This window comes from Physella acuta, unplaced genomic scaffold, assembly GCF_028476545.2.
Source record: "Physella acuta isolate Inbredline_101_S28 unplaced genomic scaffold, ASM2847654v3 ptg001149l, whole genome shotgun sequence".
NCBI classification, from domain to species: Eukaryota; Metazoa; Mollusca; class Gastropoda; family Physidae; genus Physella; species Physella acuta.
In genome coordinates this window covers 460,001-482,758 of record NW_026732666.1, presented here as the reverse complement: position 1 = coordinate 482,758, position 22,758 = coordinate 460,001, and the positions used below count along the sequence as shown (strand labels likewise).

Below are 22,758 nucleotides of genomic sequence, written 5' to 3'. Positions count from 1 at the left end.
TTTAAAACGTCTCAGAATTTAAATTTATATTGTTTTTTACTTTTTTAGCAACCCCCACTTGCTGCCTAAAAAGAATCAGTGGGTTTACACTAACAAGTTGGGACAACAAAGGTGACCAAGTGTTCACATACACGGCTCCTGCTGAGACACATGCACTAATCCACACTGTTGTATCAGGATCACGTGATGTTGCTCGTGTCAACGTCACATTGCATGTCGACTATTTAAATTTTTGTGAAGCTGAGGTGTATGGAGGTATGCAACATAGTTATATCTTTTTAACTTATGTTAGGTTTGCTTAATAAAATTTCGTACAAAAGTCATATAGATCGGTATTAAACAATGAATTTATGAAAACATTATTATATTGTAAAACAAATATGTTTTCGAAAATGTATCAAACTTAAATTAAAATACAAGGGGTGTTTTGCTTTTTACACAATTTTAATTTTGGGATATTTTTCTCCAGTCAACATATGCCCAAAGAACAAATACGGCCTAGACTGTACTAAAGAATGTAACTGTGTCAACAATGAACAATGTCACGTGGACACTGGTACCTGTCCATCTGGCTGTACTCCAGGCTACACATTTGAAGGATGTCAGACTGGTGAGAGAAAATTAATTTGTTTTAGACTCAACAATTATTATTATAATTAAAAGGGCTATTGTTTGTTGTATTTTAGACACACGAAAAAATCACTAAAGTATATTTCATGATAAATCTCGTTTTTCAATTATTAACTTTGATTTCATTTTTTTTCTTTAAACGTCAAACATTTGACTATTTTTTGTTGTGTTCAGATTAACACTATTAATGAATTAAAGTAAGTTTGTTTTTTTAGAAAAGTGTATATTTTAGAGTGTAGTGCAGGTACGTGGGGTTTGGACTGCCAAAACTCCTGTAGTGTGAACTGCTTTAATAATGACAGTTGTAACCACATGAATGGCATGTGTTATGGAGGTTGTATGGCAGGGTTTAAACCTCCTCTCTGTACTGAAGGTAATATAAATGTATTGACAATTTCTATTAAAATGTTAGCACATGCTTACAAATTATTAAAGAACTGTGTGGCTATTACATGAGAATATATGTTTAGTATTGCTTTAAACAAAACGATAGAAGAAAAACCATTTTGTGAAATTTTCGAGAATAGCATATATAGTGTTGCCTTGTGGTGAACCATAACCCAACCCTATAGTCATGGTTTTTCCACAAGAATAGCCGAGGTTTCATGTTATAATAAGGAATTATCTGCTTAATACCTTTGAGTTGATTGAAAATGTCACGATTGCTTTTTGATTTTATATAAAATTAGAAAAGAAAATGTAACGCTTGCTATAGTATACGTTATTTCTTCGGACTGGTCTTGAATCTCTAAATATTTTATTATTTTCATTTGTTTGTCTAAACAGTTTCATTATATACATAGGTTGGCTCACAATATTTATATATATATATATATATATATATATATATATATATATATATATATATATATATATATAACATGTCTCATACCAGTTCAAACTGGTATCAATAGCCTAATATTACAATCGCCAAATGAACTAGCCTAAAATGATAAATAACTAAAAATCAATGGCATCACGTGTGCAATTTACCTGAATTTTAGATTCAAAATGGGTAAACTTTATAGATAATGCAATGCAAAATCGACTGCGTCCTTTATCCATGTTGGATTCTAAACTTAAATACGATAACAGTCGTAAACACGATTGATGGCAATTCTATCATTAGTAGTTATTGTCCTGACTAACATAAGAAAAAAATGAAAGCCAACTATTTTGAATCAACTATTTTTTTTTAAATTAAAGGTTAAATATTTACGAAAATCATTCCTTGGATTGTTTTATTTTATTGCAATATGTGTAATACAAAATCATATAAGTTAAACCAGGTAACTATAATACATTTTTTTTATAATTCTCTACATGCAATTACAGTTGATAAAGGAAAGGACAATTACAATTTTAGCAGTTATAACAAATGGGTCGGTTTGGCAGCAGGTCTGGTAGCTATAGGTGGATGCATTTCAGTAATAATAATTGTTAGACGTAAATACAACGGTGAGCATTTACTTCTTTTTAAAAAAATGTTCCTTAATCATGAATCCATTTTTATTACCACTTTAAAGTAACACTCTATTTCTTTTTATTTTTAAAACAGCAACGGTTTGGTTTGCATGTACAAAGTCATCAAAACCAAAAGACTCAGAAACTATAGAGACATCAAATGACATACAAATGCCAAGTTTTCCTACTGACGGAGACGGTTATCTGATGTCACGTGAGAGAGTTAATTTGTTACAAGCCAATACAAGCTCAGACATGTCCCCACAACCAGCAACCAGAGGACTTCAACAAGAAGCCCCACATGTTACGGCCACTGTTTCCCTTACAACGTATAGGAGAAGTGAAAATCCTTATGACGTCATTGTTGAAGCCCAGGGTTCATATTTAAATTATCCGGCGTTAAATCAATCAGCTACAGAAGGAACGTCTGTCCTAGAAAATCCACCAAACATAGTTACAGCGAGTGAAAAAATATATAATACGTTGGAGGATGTTATGAATATTAATGAACAAAATCCGTATACAGCTCCACAATTTGTGTGACAACTGTAGATGCCTTAAAGATGGTTTAATTCCTAATAAGATATTTAATTACTAACATAAGTGGCGGTTCATTTATATTAATGTCTCTAACGCAAATGGATCTTTTATTTTCTGGTGTTTAGAAGTAATTGATAATTTTCAAAGTAGTGAAGTAATATGACTAGGCCTTCACTTTTTAAAGTTGTGATGTAATGTCTGGTGCATCATTTTTTTTTAGTTTAAACTTTATTAGGCGATGTTTAATGAATGTTTATCTATTGAAACTATTTTTTTTTATGTTGAGTATTGTTTTGCAAGGGGGTGAAACGTGGAAGATGTTGCTTCCCCCACTGAAAATTGTTTTGCTATTTAATTATTTTAATGCAGTAGACATTTTTTATTTTCATTAATCAATGTTTAAAGAATTTGTAGTACTCAGTAAGGCACTTAGTGTTTAAATATTATTTATTTTGTTTCAATTGTGTTATTTGTGAGTCGCAAGATTAGTTGATTAGTTGATTAGTTAGTTATAATGTGCCGCGTGGATATCACTGCTATATTTTGGTTACATCATTAGTTATGATTATATTTATTCCGTGAAAGTGAATAGGCTGTTAGGTGATCATGTTCGACCAGTTTATGGTTAAGTATTTTATTAGCAAGTCTGCTTTGTGCGAAAAGATAGTGAATTGTGTGCTCTATACAAACTCTACAGTATTAGTTTATTGTACTATACCGTATTTATTTTTTATCTCACTTCATTTCGTTATTTTATTCTGAGCCTAGTCTTTTAATGTATTTTTAAAAATATATTTACATATCTGCTGCTATTGTTTTAGAATAGGTAACCTGATTCGATGGTTTGTTACAGGTTTTGCATGCTTTAATTTTTTTATTGATGTAGTTTTAAACGTGTAAGTTTTGTTTTTGTTAAAGATATTGATATGTTCCATATTTGTTATCATTTAAAATGTATAATTAGTTGTTGTTTAAAAACCTCCGTTAAATTTACGAGTTAACCACTCTAAGTTAAGTCGTATTAGTACTGCCACCCAGCTGTTTACAGTCGTTGTCAGTTAGATTAAATAATTTGGTGAGTCAGACAACTAACATTATCATCGTGCTACCCCGGGATACACACATCATGAGTTATAAGTTTGAAACATCCAGTTTGAGAGGTTTATTGAGAGGGTAACGCAGCATGTTCAAGGATATATCTTACGACCAAGGAGAGGAAAGATGTGCTCTAGAAGTACCTGGGTTGTCAATAACAACGGAAGTTGAGCTGTAGGGGGAATGATGATCTGCAGCATAACTCTGAGTTGAGCATCAGACATTTTCGGAGACTTGTAGAGACCTGTTGGTAAGATTAGGAGTGCCTCTATGTTTGCGATGATGAAGCAATGGCAAAATTAAACGACAAAAAGCCTATTTTCAACGCCTGCTAATTGATCAAAAGTTAGCCTTGAGTTTACCTCCCACCCCCACGCCTCTAAATTAAATCAGAGTTAATGCAGGAACAGTATGATAACATTTTAATTATGCTCCTCTAAGGTGTTAAGTACAGGGAATGTGCTATTTTGAACCTTAAATCACATTCCTCATATTTAGTTAACAGCCATCACATGGACGGAAACGAGGTTCTCTTGTTCATAGTTTGTCCATTCATACCGGATGAGTACAGCAGTACTGCCGCACCAACAAGGAAGAAGACAAGCTGACAAAGCAAATGTATAGCCCTGTTGCAGAGGGAGACACACTCTGCAACTATCAGTCAGTTTGTGGGGATTCGAATCTGCTCAAGATGTCGTCAGAGGGGCCTCATTGCCTTTACTTGGCAAAAATCAAGTCCCCAGTTGGTTGGCCGAAAAAACCTTGGCCTGCTGAGTGAAAGGGACAAGACTCCATCATACATAAGCTAGTTTTGGATTGTCTAAAACTACCAATCTCTCACATCATGGTCTTATGGGACGGAGTGGTCTAGCGGTAGAGAGCTGGAATGCTAACCCGTAAGTCTCGATTTCGAATCCGGGTTCAAGTCAGTAGACCGTCCCTGAGTTCACTCAACTCTTATGGGTACCTAGTAAAGGCGGCTGGGCATAGTGTTGACCATACTATCTCTTCATATGCCGAGATCACAGAAACAAGTGAACTCTACTTCACTTGCCATATAGACTGTCAGGTTTGAAAGGGAACTTTACTTAGTTAATTTTACGTCATTGACTTTATTTGTTTCCATGTTATCCGAAATTTTAAATCCATTATAATCAAAATTTGGCTCAGTTCTCTGATACCACAGCTTACTTTTACTGAAATATATTTATATAAATACGTACTTGTTTGCATGTCTCATAATGTAATGTTAAACAATTTGATTGTTTTAATTGCTTTATGAGATGGACGATGTATTTGGATGTAGGGGGACGGCGTGGTCGAGTCGGTAAAGCTCATGGTTGCTAAACCGAAAAGTCTCGAGTTCGAACTCTCGGGCAGATGAGGCTCGTTAGCTGTGGACAGCCTCTCTTCTAGGAGAGACAACTCCAAAATCAAACAACAGCTGCCTTGTAGTTTGTTCTTGATATTATGTTAAAAAGAAGTAAAGGTTTACCTTTAGATTTACGTGTAAAAAGGCTATGGAAGCATATCCAAAAAGAAAAGCAGGCTGAAATCGGAGTCAATGGCTTCAATTGCGCATAACCAGTTGACACATATACTTAATTTTGATGGAGGCGTGGTCGAGTCGGCAAAAAAAAGCTCATGGTTGATAAATTCGAAAAAGTCTCGAGTTCAAACCCTTTCAACACTAAAAATTAAGAACGAAGAAGAAGAAGAAATTCGCATGTGGTTTAACGAGCAATCCTCCTTACCAAGCTGAGATATGTTGGTCTCAAGCTGAACCCGGTGAACTGAGTAATCGGATTTGAGAGCATACACTACGTAATTACTTAGGTCATGGGGTATTAAGAGAAGGGAAAAAACTGACCCGGAAAAGATTACTGAAGTAAGTGAATGGCAGTCTTGAACATAACTCATATAACCCGCTCATTCTTAGTTCTGAGATTTCTTTAGAATTTTCATACAAATGCCCAACCCTTCCAAAAGTCACAGTCACCACTAAAGTTCCCTCTTTGACTCCACAACATACTCAGTCGAAGTGTACTGCAACATTTCGGTCTAAACAACCAGAAATTTCATCGAGAAAATAAATATTAAAAATGGGTTAAAATATTGCGTTAGAAATTTAGCCACAACCCACAATCAAACACAAAAATATAGCGACATACAAACAGACATTATCAACTTTAAAAATTTTTATAAAATGGACAACATGTGATCCCGGTGTGAATGTATGTGCACGGTTACGCTAGTGTGTAGTGGTAGAAGTAGAAATCCCCCCTCCCAAAAATAAAATTGAATGGTGGTCCCATATGGGCCATCAGAACGGACTGCACCCCTATCCCCGCAGCTATGCGAGGTTTGGATTCATGGTATTTCTACATTAAGCTACTAGTGGGGTGGGGGTGGGGGTGGGGAAAAATCTGGATGGAGTTCAAGCCATAACCTACATTGTTTACCCAAAATCTCTACATACAAAAAGAAACTATATGATAAAATGTGATAATACATTTTGTGCTTTTTTTTTTTTGTTATTAATATCCCAGTATAAGTGTCATGTTATTTCAATGAAAAGCTAAACACAAAATGGCTTTACAAAATATTGCATATCATGAGTTTTAAATGACTCTATATAGTTATGTGTATGTCTGGCAGTTCTCCATTCTTCTTCCACAAGCGAGATTAAAATACAACTCTAGTACCATCTTTGATTATTGAAATTGTGTGAAATAACTATCACTTTTTAAAAAATAAATTAATATAATAGCAAACATTTGACACATAATAGCATAATAATAATTCTTTTGTTTCCTTGTTCAAAATTTCGTTGCAAATAAACACGAAATGTAGTGTACAGCTGTAGAGCAACAGAATGTAGCAATGGTATTTTAAAGATATTTTGATAACGCACCTGTGCTTTTGGATCTTACTTTGTACTTTTTGTATTAATATCAAATTGTTTATCTTTTTTTAATAAAGTGTGATCCGCAAATTATAGATGTTTTGTATGTTGCAAAAACATTAGGTAAAAGCAAACCTTTAAAGGACTAGAGCTAACAAATAAAGAAGTATAATAAACAGCCAGAAGGTATTGTCAGTTACATTAAACTTCAATTTTTCCATACACATATTTCAGCAATTTACTTCCTCTTGGTTATGTATTTCTGTAATAATTGATAGGTGTAAAATATATATTCTTTTTTAAAATATTTTCAATTATTAAAACTTTTTTCTTAAAAAAACTATAAGTTTTTTTTTGACAGACAATGTGTTAGTATTACTGAATTAGCTTTGGCACACTTATGGAGTTCAAATCTCTGTAATAACAGTATCCGGATTTGATGTGTTTTTTTCTTACACAGAGATAATGTTAAGCGTTCGTTCAAGTGACATGACGATTTAAGCAACAAGTGGAAATAAACTCTAAACATATTTTTTGTTACTATTTTAGAAAAAAAAATCATTTAAGGTAGGGGTGGGTGGGGAAGATAGATCAATTGCTCATTAAGAACTGAACACGAACATTAGTTGTGCTCAAAACTTGATAGGTTCACTATAGAAATTTCACGAAAGCAAGAAGTTAGTTTACATAACTTTCTCAAATGTAAGTTTCATTTATTTCAAATGGCTTCTCGTTTATTTAAGTTTGCTAAAATAAACGTATCGAATGTATTTTAATTATTTAAACTAATAATATCGCAACTATTTAAATAGTAGTTATGTTATTCCTTTTATTTTAGTCATTTACGTGCCGATTATTTTTCCAGGAAGAATGATGAGGCTAATTGAAATTCATGTTCTAATTTACTGTTTGCAAATATTGCGTTCGAGTTCCGTTATTGCAAGTAAGTTTTACTTATCACTGTTTGTTGGTCAAACACTATTACTTTTGTCTTCATTTAAAGACGTTCTTTTCCACTCCATAAAACTATTTCTCTCTCTCTACCCAAACAAGTTGCTTTAGCCTTTTAAGAATAAAATACACGTGCCGGGGACTAAGGCGGAACGTAAAAAATAACGCCCTCTCATGAACATGAACAAAAATAAAACACACAATACAAAATCAATCACTTACACAAACATAAACATAGGTATAGACATTAGCATTAGCATTAACATATACCCTAACCTTAACCCTAACCCTCACCACAACCTCAACCTAAATAACAAACAAACACAATTACAAACAAATCACACACACAATTAGTCACAAACACAAACATAAATTTGAATTATTTCTATAAAATTTTAATTTTAGTTTATTATCTATAAGCTAAAGGAAAATAATGTAGGGGAGGAGGGGGTGAAAAGTCACAAATTTCACTTTTTAGGATCTGAGGAGAATAATTGTGAACCTTTAACAATGACAATGCCCCAGATACTAGTTCCACATTTCAAATAATTATATGAAGAGCAGTTTGGAATATCTGTTCACGGTATTCTCATGACAGGCTTGCAAAATTGTGATTTAGAATTGTGACATATTACCCAAGTGCGGGGTCAAAAAGTCACATGCTCGGTGTGAAAAGTTTAAAATGTTATATAATTGAATCTATTTGATCCCAAAAATTTTTTTTTGCTATTGAAAATAATTTCTCTTAACAATGATGAATATTAATGAATGTTTAGATGATATAGGCCTATATATATAATATATATATATATAATATATATTATATATATATATATATATTTATTTATTTATTTATATATATATATATATATATATATATATATATATATATATATATATATATATATATATATATATATATATATATATATACAGTGGCCAAAGATATTAATACAGGACTGTACTAAAATTGAAAAGAAATGTAAGGATGTCTTTCAGTTAAACAATATTTACGCTGCATATTTCACGATGTCTTCATTGAACACATTGCCACTCTTGGTGCGTTTTGTCCCAGAAAAGTCAGACTTTGTCAGCAAAGTAATGATGTCTTTTTTTATTCACATACCATACTTCGTCAGTTTCGAAGTTTATGAATTTGTTTTTCACCTTTTCACTTCTTTTAATGCATTCATCTTCAAAGTCCCCTTCTTCTTCCATCTGTTTCTTTACTATTCCAGTATAGAAGGCAGACGACTTTTTGCCCTTGCACCTAAATAAAATAAAATCTCCAACACAGATGGTCCTGATATCTGCCCCGCTCAAACAGACAGGGGAGCTACCAAGTCATAGTCGATTTCATCTTCAATGATCTCTGTAAATTCATTGTTATTTATTTGTTCAGACAAAAATATTTCGTCAATGTTCCAAAATACATTCTGGGCGAAAATTATGTCTCCATATTTTCGAAGAACAATTTGTCGTTTTTTTAATGACTACGCGATTGAGTGATGTTGCCCTCGAACTTCGCAGAGATAGCTAGTCCTGAATGCCAATCCTCTCCTGCAGTTTTCGCAGAGGACCAGGATTATGGCATGTACATTTTGTTGACAACAGCAACTTCGTAGGCTAGTTAGCGTAATTCTCTCATTGTTAGGCCATAGTAGATTGAAGATGCTTCAATGATGTAGTCCAGCAAAACTTGTTTTTGCTCATCTGAGAAGATGCGTTTCTTCTGCGTGCTGTAGCTTAAAGTTGTCTTCTCAATGTTGCCGTCTGTTTTGTACAGCTGAACATAACATTGAAGGGTCTTATAATTAAACCCACAGTCGGATGCAGCTTTACGGAGCGACTTTTCTTCAAAATGTGCTGCAACTGCCGTCTCTATTGCATGTTTCGTAAATGTCTTTCGTGTTGTCTTGCACTGGTATTGTTTTGGCACGATTCTGTGAAGAAAAAAGCAAGTTAAACGACTTTGACTAAATTCAAAGATACAATCTAAACACAAAAATTCAGTGATTTCATATGTAATGATTGGACGAGTAAAATTATTAAAATACTACTACTTTACTTGCCTATTATTATCTTATTCACTGTATACGTAATGGCATTAATCAGTTGGAAATTCAAGAAAGAAAAAAGAAAATAATGTTTTGCATGTTTTGTACCAAGTTGTCTTATTTTTTAAAGACAGCAGGGTTTGTCATAAAAATGATACACACTTTCAAATCAATTTCTCAGAAGTAAAAACAATCAATCCAGACTGACATTATTATGGCTTGAGAAAACAAACATTGAATAAAAACACACAAATAATAAAAGATGCAAGCATACTTACAGGATTCCGTTGATTTAATTTTCTGAATTTGTCAATGAAAATAAGTAGGCTACATGAGGTTCTGAACTCAGTTCCGGTTCAGAGAGTTAAAACAGGAAGTGAGCTCCAAGCCGGGTAAACGACTAAAACCATAATTTTCTTGATGAAGGAATAAAAAGTATGTTCTTCAAGGCAAAAACTTGCTGTGACTTTTCGCCCCTGTGACTTTTCACCCACTCATCCCCTAGAGGCCTATATATTTTTACAGATACTATTATAATTTTATTAGAAGTATAATTAATTTAGGTTAATTTTTTTAGTTCACTTGAAGTTAATATTTTTTCTCTATGAAAGCATGTGATGTTGGATGGTTTGGCCAAGACTGTAAGCTCCAGTGCCACTGTACAAACAACAAATGTGCAGACAACGGTACCTGCATCAATGGGTCAAGGTGTAAAGGGGAATGGTTTGGTCCTGCTTGTCAGTACCGTAAGTTTGGGTTGTGCTTACAAACTAAATTTAAAATACAACAGATTGTAAGTAAGCAATAAGAGTCTCGCTTCCAGTAAGGCGAACTAGGCGTTCGCCTAGTGTGCTATCCATAGGGAGAGGGACAGAAAAATGTTTAATCACATTTACCAAAAAATATATTAAGTAATTACTTTGATTATGTTATATATACAATAGGCAGGGTAATATACAAAGGCGTAGCGACCTATTTCGCACAGAGCGAACTAGCAATTTCGCGACACCTAACCAAATAAGTCCTATAGTTATTCATGTTGATGAAAAAGCGCCTCCCTCCACCTCACCCTTCCCCCTCAGTAGTAAATTTTCCTTTTTATTTGCTGTCACACATTGATGTAGAAAATTGATTCTATTGGTGTTGATACTCATTATTGTAAATTGAGATTTAAGTAGTAGCTCGATTCAAGATTCTATAGCCCTTGTCACCCTCAGATGTGCTTTTCTAAATAGTACAACCATAAATTAAAAGAATGTGTACCGAATGCAGTTGTTTCTTTGAGAATACTATTAACACTACCAGTGTTCTCTGTTAGTCAGAACGCTGGTTTTCAAACATAGAAATTAATCAAAACTTACTTGCAACTAATTCAATAGAATGTGACTACGTTTCGACACTCGAATTGACAGAATAAGTAGTAACTTTGGCGAGAAAGAAGACACAAAAAGTTATATTTTGATTTTATTGTCTACTTGTCTACATTAATAGATCACTTTAAATTTATTGTTTTCGAATGCATATTTTTAAAAATGTATTTGTATGAAAGTGGGCGTTTACTACGTTTTGCCTAGGGCGCTAAATAACCTGGAGTCGGCACTGTAGGTTAAGCTATTTATAGTTACAATTTAAGCTGAATGCAATAAAGTACAATACAGAACTTCTGTACAGGGTCTCCATTATATTGAAACAGAATTTTATTAAGTATATGCGTGGTCAGTAGTCGACATATTTCCTGGTAACTTAAGTTACTAATTTAATAAAAACTGATTTTCTGTTTAATTTGTTCTAGAAAAGTTTGTTTTAAAAACGTGTGACCAAAGCTGATCTTTTGTTAGTCCTTAAGTTAGACAACCATTGGCTCGATACGTTCATGTTGATGATTGCTACTTAATTATTATAAAATCTTTTTAAATGACTGTCCATTTAAATAGACGAAAAGTGAAATAACTAGTGTAAACTTAAATTATGAATATTTTATAACCTTTTACTTTTCGTATATACGAAGTATAGAGAAAGTATTGTAATCGTGCAAAAAAAAATCGAGATTTTTGCAAATCTTTTTTACACCTCCCTGAGTCAGAAAAACATAGTTTTGCAATCTTGTCCGTATGTCTGTGTGTGTGTATGTGTGTGTGTGTAAACACGATAAATTGAGTACCATTACAGCCAGGTTGATAAAATTTCATGTATAAGTATTATATCAAAATCGTAGATCCGTATCAACTTTTGAGTGATTTCCGATAACCGGAAGTGGAACTTTTCTATTTTGAATTTTTCAAAAGCCTATAACTTGAGTACTATTTCCGATAGATAAATGAAATTTCTAATTTTCTGCCTTCTGTCAAATTTTGAGTAATTTTCGTTGACGGGAAGTAATAATTTTCACTATTTCCTATTTCTCAAAAAACGCATGTGAATTTATAAAGTACTAAACATATTCCGCACTATTATACACATCTTTATTCGGCGTTCGCTTGGTGCGCAATTCTTTTTTCTATGATATTCTATTCTATTTTAAAAAGTTTAAATATTTTAAATGGATTAAAAATCATAACTAGATCTATATCCCGAGTTCCCATCCCCAGTTGTTTTATAGAAGAATATTCGAGAAAGTTTAGGGGAGATCACGCCGGTTTATTTTTTACCTTTCTGCTGTGATGATATTGAATTGAGCTATTGAGTAACACAAACAAACGGCCAAAAATTCTTTAAACAGCTTCATTGTAACCATTACTAAACTGAATTACTTGTATTATTTCTATTCAAGCGTTGATGTCTCAAGGCATATGTTTGGATATCAATAATGCTCAACAACCGAATTCTGTTAGAAATATTGTCGATATTTTTAAATACAGAAATAAAGTACCACTTCCGTTTATAGGAGGTAACTAAAAATAAAAAATAAAAATCCAAATATAAGATCTTATGCTGTGTATAAACTTTTGTCGAACTAACTGTAATAGTGTTCAACTTATAATCTTCACACAGAATTAGTATAGAGTAGCACTATCGGTTATCGGAAACCCTTCGAAATTTGACAGAATGGTGCACATACAATGTCATACTTTTTAAAAAAAATTCATCCAACTAAAAAATTGTTCTCAAGATATTGGCTTTTCCGTAACGGGAACCAGAGAAAGAGCCTCTTCCGCTTAACGGAAATCGTCTTGAGGCTGACTAATACAGAAAATAAATTTGAAATAAAACCTATATATGCAATTTTGTCAACATAACTGATACACAGGCAGACACAGACTTACAGAAACAATTGCAAACTAAAGTTTTCCGACTTCGGGAGGTATAAATTGTCAAGATTTGTGAAAATCACGCTTTAGATTTTTTGCACGATTACAATACTTTCTCTATCTTTCGAAAAAGAGTCCGTAAAATCATGGAGGACATTTGTGTACAATTCTATCAACTTTCCGAATCGATTTCTTTGATGGGGCATGCAAATGATAATTAAACAAAATGTGCTGTACTTTCCTGACTCATCAATAGTTGATAGATCAGTGTTTATGATTCAGAAAGGATGATTTAATCTAAAGCTTTTACGTATTTGTGCGAATGTCTTGTTTTGTCAATCTGTCATTTCATATCTCACCTCAAATAACAGTTGCCATAGTTACCATTTGGTCTAATGGGTTACTATTTGATACACTATTTTATAGCAGGAAATAACGGAATAAGTTGTCTAAATTAATACATTTATCATTACAATTATACATTTTAATAAATACGTTTGTATCCTAATGCAATTGATAAAGAGCCTATTATTTTTCTCCATACATATTATTTTGCTACAATAGTTTAAACTTGATTTATTCTATTACTACATATTTTTATCAATATTTATGTTCTATGAAGCTTTGATAAGCTGCTGTTAATTCGACTTCTAGAAGTGATTGTAGAAGCCGATCATCCGTCCTAGTTATCTGTTCGCACCGTCTATGTCCGGGCCTAGTTTTATTTTCCAGCAAGTCAAAATAAAAAAAACGCCAAGAAAGACATAAAACCTAAGCCTTCTTTTTATAGATATCAAATACACATAACGTAATAGTAAAATATAACAATTTAATGTAAAGAAATATAGCTTTTTTGTATAGTAAACAACATTCATATTTCAGAGGATTTAGCAATCATTTATACGGCCAAGTCACCTTTTGTAAGGCAATTGTGTAATGCTTCAGAGGCTAATCAAAGAAATGAAGTGTCCTGGAAAATTCCTTATCCTTTCACCTTTATGTGGGTAAAGTTCAATCCGGACAGTAAGTATTGAACTAGTCTTATAACCTCATTGATTAACATCGATCTCTTCTAAAGTTGGAAAGGAGATCTAGGTTCTCAAAATATATTTTAAACAAATACAGCAGTCCAGAATATCAAAGCAGGATTGTATTATCTAGGCAAACGATGCGATAACCATAATGGAAAAGCAGACAAACGTTATGTTGTAAACCATAGCAATGATTTGTCTTTCTTTACATTATGTACGAATAGAATCCATTGTTTACTATATTCATGGCAACTAGCAACGTATCATTGCTGAATTTATAATAACAAATTTAGTACGTATAAAAGGAATTGGTGGTGCTTTGGTATATTATTCAAACCTTGTGTTTTTTTTTAAAGTTTGCAGTTAAAAGCCAGGTTAGATATAAAAAAAAACAATCTACTTTACTGTTGATAGTATTTTGTTTAAAATATAATATCTCCAAGACACATATGTATAAAGTGTTATTAATAAGCCCTGGTTTTACACTAGTACCATTTGTTTTCAAAACATGTTTTAAAAATGTTGTTTAGTCTTTTTTTCTGTGGGAAAAGGCGGGCTAAATTTTATGATTTGTTATATAGGCATGATATAGAGCCTGGTTTTATTTAAATAAAATGGGGCGGAGGGTGCAGGTGAAATACGTATTCATTTTATAACATATCAACTGTGCTCTAACTTAAGAATTCTGATTTGCTTTTCTGCTTCCTTTGTTATTATACAGACACCGCTCTACTGCTGAAAATTCTTCATCAAAATGTTCTAATTAATGTATTATATTATTATACATTTACTCATTTTTAAATTATCAAAAATATTATGAATCTTTAAACGAAACTGCAGTTTCCTAAATAGGTTTTAGTTGTGTTTCAGCAAAACAACTGACATCAAATATAAACATCAACATTACTGACGGAAACTCTACGTGTGACATGATTTACCAATCAGCTATCAGCCAGGACACGGTTGAGTTCAGATGTCGGACAACAGTAAATATGACACGTCTTGTTTTGTCTGGGGAAAATGTTAAAAATATCTGCAATGTTTATATCAGTGGAGGTAACTCGAACGTTTTAGCATGACATTATTTCATTTGTTAATTGTGTACATGAAATCGCTTCTGTCAAAATAAATTATCAAATCGGAATCATAAAATAAATTATAGGAAGAAACGTTGCTGTTAAACAATCTGCAAGTCAAGATAGTACGTATACTGACTATGGTGGAAGTTCTAACGCTTCTAATGCTGTAGATGGAAACAGAAATAGAGACTTGTTCAAGGGTTCCTGTATGCATACCAAGAAACAGACTGGAGATCAGCCACATTACTGGACAGTTAACTTTAGTGGCGAAGAATACCGTATCAACAGATATGTTTTGTATAGTCGCTGGGATACTTATCGTGAGTATTTCCTTTTTGATCACAATTTCATAGAATCATAGCATACCTATGTTTGTGTGTTTAGACCACATAAGCTATTTTCTTTGTTGTTGACCGATATAATTATAAGGAGTGTGACATTTATGGGAGCCGGAAGTTTTCCCGAATGCCGTTTGCCCGAATGCCGATTTCCCGAATGGACACTTGCCCGAATGCGACAAATACCCGAATGCCACTTGCTCGAATGCCATTTGTCCGAAAAATGTAAATATTAAATTTAAAAAAATATATTACCAAATAGACGTTCTTAATCAATTCAAGTTTGAAATTTTGATAATCAACACAATTCTAAGCGTAAAAACAAACTTTGTTTTAAAAATGTATTTTTTATTTTTTCAAACATGAGAAATTGCTGTAAAAAACTTCTTTATTCTTTAATAAATGTAAGATGATGTTGTGAACACACGGACACGCTTTTCGGGTGATCTAATGCATAGCGCAACATATAAGACATTCACAAACGGATAACAAAACAAGAAAGAATGAAACAAGGGCTCGTTGAAACTAAAAGAGGCCCCCTTCCCCCCGAACGAAATGGAATTTACATAGAAAATACATACTTTTACCGTTCCCCTACCTCGAAAATGTTGACCACCCCCACCCCCGAAAATATCAAGTGCCCCCCCCCCCTCCACATAGAAAATAGTCTGGAAGAAACACTGGAACTGAACAAGGACGAACAGGATAGGGTAACAAGTACAAACAACATTCGCCCCCATTCATCCCACTTCACTCGTTCACTACAGTTGTTGGCGGCCCTGTCTTTACATTCTTTTGATGTTAGTTTTGAACACTTTTTTTAGCCGACGTGTTGCGGTGGTTATTTTGCGTTTATTACACGGTGTAGGCGGCGCGGCGTCTCGCAACATTAAACAGAAGCGAGATTTGTTTTTATTCATCTTGTTATGCTTAACTGGTGTGGTGATCATTTAACAAAAGAACGAGGCGCGATCTATGCGGCGAATTGAAAAACTAAAGGTCTTCAATTATGTTTTATCTCCATTAAATGCACTTTGTTTAGAAAATATATTGAAGCGATTACTTAATAAAGAACGTGATTCATTTAAAAATACGAGAAATTTTTTTTTTTTTTTGTTCTTGTTTCATAGATAGAAAAGAAAATATGTTTGTACACTTTTTATATAGCAAATACAAATTAATTAAGAATATCTGAGTGTAAATATATTATATTAATAATGTTATGCAAACGGTCTTCGGGCAAGTGTCTATTCGGGCATATGTCGCATTGGGGCAAGTGTCCATTCGGGCATTTGTCGCATTCGGGCAAGTGTCCATTCGGGAAATCGGCCCTCGGGAAACGGCATTCGTGCAAGTGTCCATTCGGGAACTTGACCCGATTGGTCAACACATCATTTAATGGTCAACACATCATTTCGCTCAGGCGACAGTTCGAACAACCCTATTTCTGTGGTCATTTATTTTAGTAGTTTATAGTCGTGTACCACCTTTCTCTTTTTCCTTTTTGATGGAATAAATGTTGGTAATTATAGGCTACTTGTTCAACTGGCCGATACTTTAGTGGTTGTATCAGCCACGATGGGAATACACCACAAAATCCATCTGGAAAGCTATCTTAGTCTTAATGATTTGATAACTGTGCCGAGAACCACCACCCCACCCCTAGAAACAAGGAGATAAATAACTTTCTAAGTAGGGGCCGCAAAGTGTATAGGTCGTTTTGTGAACTGTAGTTGGTCTATACGCACCTTGATGCAAAAAAATTAAAGCAGATCTCAATTTGAATGTTAAAGAATCTCTATAAAGATGACTAGTTCAGCAATGGTCGGGCCGGCTCTCTGTGTGTACGGTATTATAATTATTGTTGTCCCTTAATCCAAGTCGCCATAATGTAAAGAGAAATTTAATGTATATTCGTTAGTGCACTCCCTAGTGTTTCAGAATAAGAAGGGAATTACAGAATAGAGATGAGCCAACATGTCATGCCCAGGCGACGAAATTAACCCTAAAATGAATTAACAAACAACTGAGAGTGTGTTAACGTAAGACAAGATGGTCGACGGTACGGGCTTACTGAAATATTAGGACTTATACATTCACAACTTCTGAGGAAATGACACAGTGTTATAACATACAGAAATTAGACACACTTGTTTAAACAACAGAATTAAATATTACAAATGTTGTGTCTTTCAAAACGTAAATTATAATACTGAAGAAAAGTACTGTGGTAGTTTTAAAAATCAGAAACAGCTGCACTTGTAACGGATGTTGCTCTCAAAATATTAAAAATAGCGTTACATTATATCTTTGCTGCAGGTTACATTCGCTAACATCTGCAAAAGTGTTTCTTCCAGTTTCTTCTCGAGGGTAAGGGGCATTAGATATTTTCATGGGGGAGGGACAATAATAACAGTATATGTTTTCTATATAAATACCATTTCTTTCGGCGGAGGTGGGCGGCAGAGCTCCGACGAAGAGATGCCTAAAAGAAACTGATCTGCAATCATCGCTCTACTTCCTAAAACCGGACTGAGATAAATGATACTGCCGCTTACTTGGAATTAAATATCTTTGAATAAATAATTATTTTTTAAAATGTCTCAGTATAAATGTTGACTAATTTCTATCTTTTTCTTTTGTAGCATCAACAACTTGTTGCCCCAAAAGAATCAGTGGGTTTACACTAACAAGTTGGAACAACAAAGGTGACCAAGTGTTCACATACACGGCACCTGAGGCGCTGGCACTAGTCCATACTGTTGTATCAGGATCACGTGATGTTGCTGGTGTCAACGTCACATTGGATGTAGACTATTTAAATTTTTGTGAGGCCGAGGTTTATGGAGGTTTGCAGCATAGTTATATATTTTCAACTAAAATAATTAACGTGTTGCTCGTGTGTCTTTGATTAAATCCACAGATTTTCTTTGAAACTACTTAAATTGAGTGCAAGTTATAAAACTTAGCTCTATTTTACTTCCTATTGTAACTGTTAGAATACGTCACTGATAAAAACTCTCAAATTGTCTAAATAATGAGATAATGTTTGTCTACTAGTTGCTTAATGTCGACGCTTGTATTTCTCCAGTCAATATATGCCCAAAGAACAAATACGGCCTAGACTGTACTAAAGAATGTAACTGTGTCAACAATGAACAATGTCACGTGGACACTGGTACCTGTCCATCTGGCTGTGCTCCAGGCTACACATTTGAAGGGTGTCAGACAGGTGAGAGAAAATGTATTTATTTTAAACCCCACAATTATTATTACCGTTAAATTCTAATGTTTGAACTAATGTTTGTTGTGTTCAGCTGAACAACAACAAGGTAGTAAAATATATTTTGTGATAAATCTATCTCAGAGTGTAGTGCAGGTACATGGGGTGTTGACTGCCGAAACTCTTGTAGTGTGAACTGCTCTAACAAAGACAGCTGTAACCATAAGGACGGCACGTGTGATGGAGGTTGTATGGCAGGATTTAAACCTCCGCACTGTACTGAAGGTAATATAAATGTATGGAGACATATTTTAATTATTTGGCCCTTTTTGCACATTATATTAAAAATTGTCTGTTGATTTTATTCATTATGTAGCGATTGCTATTTTAGTATGTTTTAATTAACCTCAGTATATAAAACGTCACTCTCGTATTTTTCTAAGTAATTTCTTGATGCTATTTTTAAATCTCCAACTATATGTATAGTTTCTTTGTTTGTCTATATAGTTCACAGTGGTTTCTTTCTCTATAGTAATAATGTGGCTCATAATTTAGATAGAACATGTCTCATAACTGTGCACATTGGTATCAGTAATATTTTTAGTCAATTACTGATGAAAAATCGCCAGGTGAACTAGACTAAAGGAATGTTTCAGCTCAAATAAAAAGAACGAGCCGGCCCGCGGCATAACATACGCCTCTATTTAGTTGTTGTTTTTTCTACTCTTCAGTAATTCATAATTTGTGAGTTCGACGGTACCAACGCTGCCACTGAAAATATTTCTTTAAAACACTATAAGTAGCACGTTAAGGACCATAAACCCCCTCTTCCGTCCGTCCCCCTCCCCCCCCCCCCACACACACGTTTAAAATAGTTTCAAACTAAATTATCTGCCCCTAATAGTCGTCACTAAACCCGGCTCTGCTTGTAAACATTAAGAGTGAACACAGCTCACTAAGACCATGTAGGGGTGGGGGTGGTAGGGAGCGCGTTTACAGCTTGTTTTCTAGTGTCTCCCAGAAGAGAATTATATATATAGATAACGGGCGCCATTTACCTGAATAAGACGTTACATGGACGTAGGCCACTGCTATCTATTTAAATATAGTAAAAGCAGTGGCGTAGCGAGGTCGGGTGTCATCCGGTGCGGCACTTAATGGTGTCACCCCCCAGAGGCATAGAGACCCTTCCAAGGGACAAACTTTCAAATTTTCGATTTGCACCCCCCCCCTCAAACTTTCGATTTGCACATCCCCCCTCGAGTTTTCGATTTGCACCCCCCCCCTCAAACTTTCGATTTGCACCCCCCCCTCGAGTTTTCGATTTGCACCCCCCCTCAAACTTTCGATTTGCACCCCCCCCTCGAGTTTTTCTCTATATATTTTGCTATTTTTTGCCTTGGTGTCACCCCCCTAAATGGTGTCACCCGGTGCGATCCGCACCCCCCGCCCCCCCCCCCTCGCTACGCCCCTGAGTAAAAGCCCGATAGCAGTTAAGTGTGTAGGAAACAAAATTAACTGCGTCCTCCATTCTTGTTGCCTTTTACCTTAAATGTCGGGTAAAAACCCCATTAAATAAATTTAACAATATACAATTTGTATTTCTCGTCATAATTTTTGACAGCAACTTTTTGTATTAAAATAGAATTTTGATTTCAACAATACATTTTTTAGAAATAGTATGTATAAGTTATTATAAAATATAAAATTAGCAATGTTTTAAGGGTAGGGTGTTTTTATTTTTACGTTTATTTCTTATTCCACTTTACCTGTAATAATATTTTTTTTTGACTGTGGTATTAGTATTAAAAAGATTACACTCATAAAGTTAAACACGTTTGATGTCATTCTTATTATCACTAGTTGTTGTCTTTAATAATGTTACAAAAATGGAAGACAATCTTTTTGAATCAATTAAGCTTTTATTATGAAAGATTCATCAGTTTAAAAAAACCATTCATTGGATTATTTTATTATATTGCCATTAAAACAGATAATATATGTTAAACCAGGTGACTTTGTCTAAATATTTCATTAATTCACTACCAGAAATTACAGATGAGAAAAGAGATGACAATAATAATTTTAGCAGTGATTATAAATGGGTCGGTTTGGCTGCAGGTCTGGTTGCTGTAGGTGGTTGTATTGCTGTAATAATAATTTTTACACGTAAATCTAAAGGTAAACGATTACCTCTTTTTAACATATTATCTTAAACAAGAATCCAGTGTTATTACCAATTTAAAGCAATTATCTATTTTGTTTTAATTTTCAAAACAGCATTGTGTTTCTTTGAATGTACAAAGTCATCAAAACCAAAAGACTCAGCCACTATAGAGATATCAAATGACATAAAAATGTCAAGTTTCCCCACTGACGAAGACGGTTATCTGATGTCACGTGAGAGAGTTAATGTATTACAAGCCAATACAAGCTCAGACATGTCACCACAACCAGCAACCAGAGGACGTCAACAAGAAGCCACACATAGAGATGTTACGGCCACTGTTTCCTTTGCTTCAACGTACAGGACCAGTGAAAATCCTTACGACGCTATTGATGAAGCACAGGTTTCATATTTAAACTATCCGGTGTTAAATCAATCAGCTACAGAAGGAACGTCTGTACTAGAAAATCCACCAAACATAGTTACAGCGAGTGAAAACATGTATAATACGTTGGAGGATGTTACGAATATTAATGAACAAAATCCGTATACAGCTCCACAATTTGTGTGAGAACTGTTGATGCCGTGAAGATGGTTTAATTCCTGCTAAGATAATTAATTACTAATATGAGTGGTGGTTTATTTATATTAATGTCTTTAACGCAATTGGAGCTTTTATTTTCTGGTGTATAGAAGTAATTGTTTGTTTTAAAGTAGTCAAGTATAAAGTAGAGATGTAATGTCTAATCAAATATTTTTTTTTAAAGTTTAGAATTTATATGGCGATGCTTTATTAATGTTTAATTATTGTAACTAGTATTATTTTGTTATGTTGAATATTGTTATGCAAGTGGGTGTATGTGGGTTGAAACATGAACTTTGAAGCGTGGAAGATGCTGCCCCCAGTGAAAAATGTTTTATTTAATTATTTTAATGTGGTAAAGTAGACATTTTTTATTTTCATTAATCAATGTTTAAAGATATTCTTTAGTACTCAGTAAGCCACTTAGTGTTTAAATATTATTTTATTTTGTTTCAATTGTGTTATTTGTGAGTCTCAAGATTAGTTGATTAGTTGATTTGTTAGTTATAATGTGTCGCGTGGACATCACTGCTATATTTTGGTTACGTCTTTAGTTATGATTATATTTATTCCGTGAAAGTGAATAGGCTGTTAGGTGATCATGTTCGAACAGTTTATGGTTAAGTATTTTATTAGCAAGTCTGTTTTGTGCGAAAAGATAGTGAAATGTGTGCTTTATACAATCTCTACAGTTTTAGTTTATTATACTAAAACGTATTTATTGTTTATCTCACTTCATTTCGTTATTTTAATATAGGGCCTTGTCTTTTAATGTATTTAGATTTTTTTTTACATATCTGCTGCTATTGTTTTAGAATAGGTAACCTGATTCGATGGTTTGTTACAGATTTTGCATGCTTTAATTTTTTTATTGATGCAGTTTTAAAGTTGTAAGTTTTGTTTTTGTTAAAGATATTAATACGTTCGTTATTTTTTATCATTTAAAATGTATAATTAGTTGTTTTTACAAAAACCTCCGTTAAAGTTACGAGTTAACCACTCTGAGTTAAGTCGTATTTGTACTGCCACCCAGTGGTTTACTGTCGTTGTCACGTAGATTAAATTACCCTATGCAGGGGCGTAAATTGGTAAATCAGACAACTAACATTTTCATGGTGCTACACCGTGAGATACATCAAGAGGTATTACTTTGAAACATCCATTTGGAGAGGTTTATTGAAAAGATACAGGCAGCATGTTAAAAAAACATCTTACGGCGAAGGAGAGGAAATATGTGTTCTGGAAGTACCTGAGCTGGCAATAACACAGAAGTTTAGCTGTTGGGGAAGCGATGATTTGCAGCTTAACCCTGAGTTGACCATCAGACTTTTCAAAGACTTTTAGAGACATTTAAGGCAAGAACACGAGTTCCTCCATGTTCGCGGTGGTGAAGCACGATTCCAAAATAAAAGATTAGTGCCTATTCTCACCGACTGCTAGTTGGTCA

The 22,758-nt window shown here is 33.8% G+C and overlaps 1 protein-coding gene across 1 annotated transcript; it reads left to right on the top strand.

Moving 5' to 3' along the window:
- Positions 1-1,641: 1,641 nt before the first annotated feature.
- Positions 1,642-18,406, top strand: LOC131956430 (uncharacterized). The gene is made up of 8 exons (XM_059320865.1): positions 1,642-1,645; positions 2,189-2,470; positions 10,254-10,388; positions 13,773-13,913; positions 14,792-14,977; positions 15,084-15,320; positions 17,984-18,187; positions 18,399-18,406. Exons 1-8 carry the CDS (start codon positions 1,642-1,644, stop codon positions 18,404-18,406), a joined length of 1,197 nt encoding a protein of 398 aa, XP_059176848.1.
- The last annotated feature ends 4,352 nt before the right edge of the window (positions 18,407-22,758 follow it).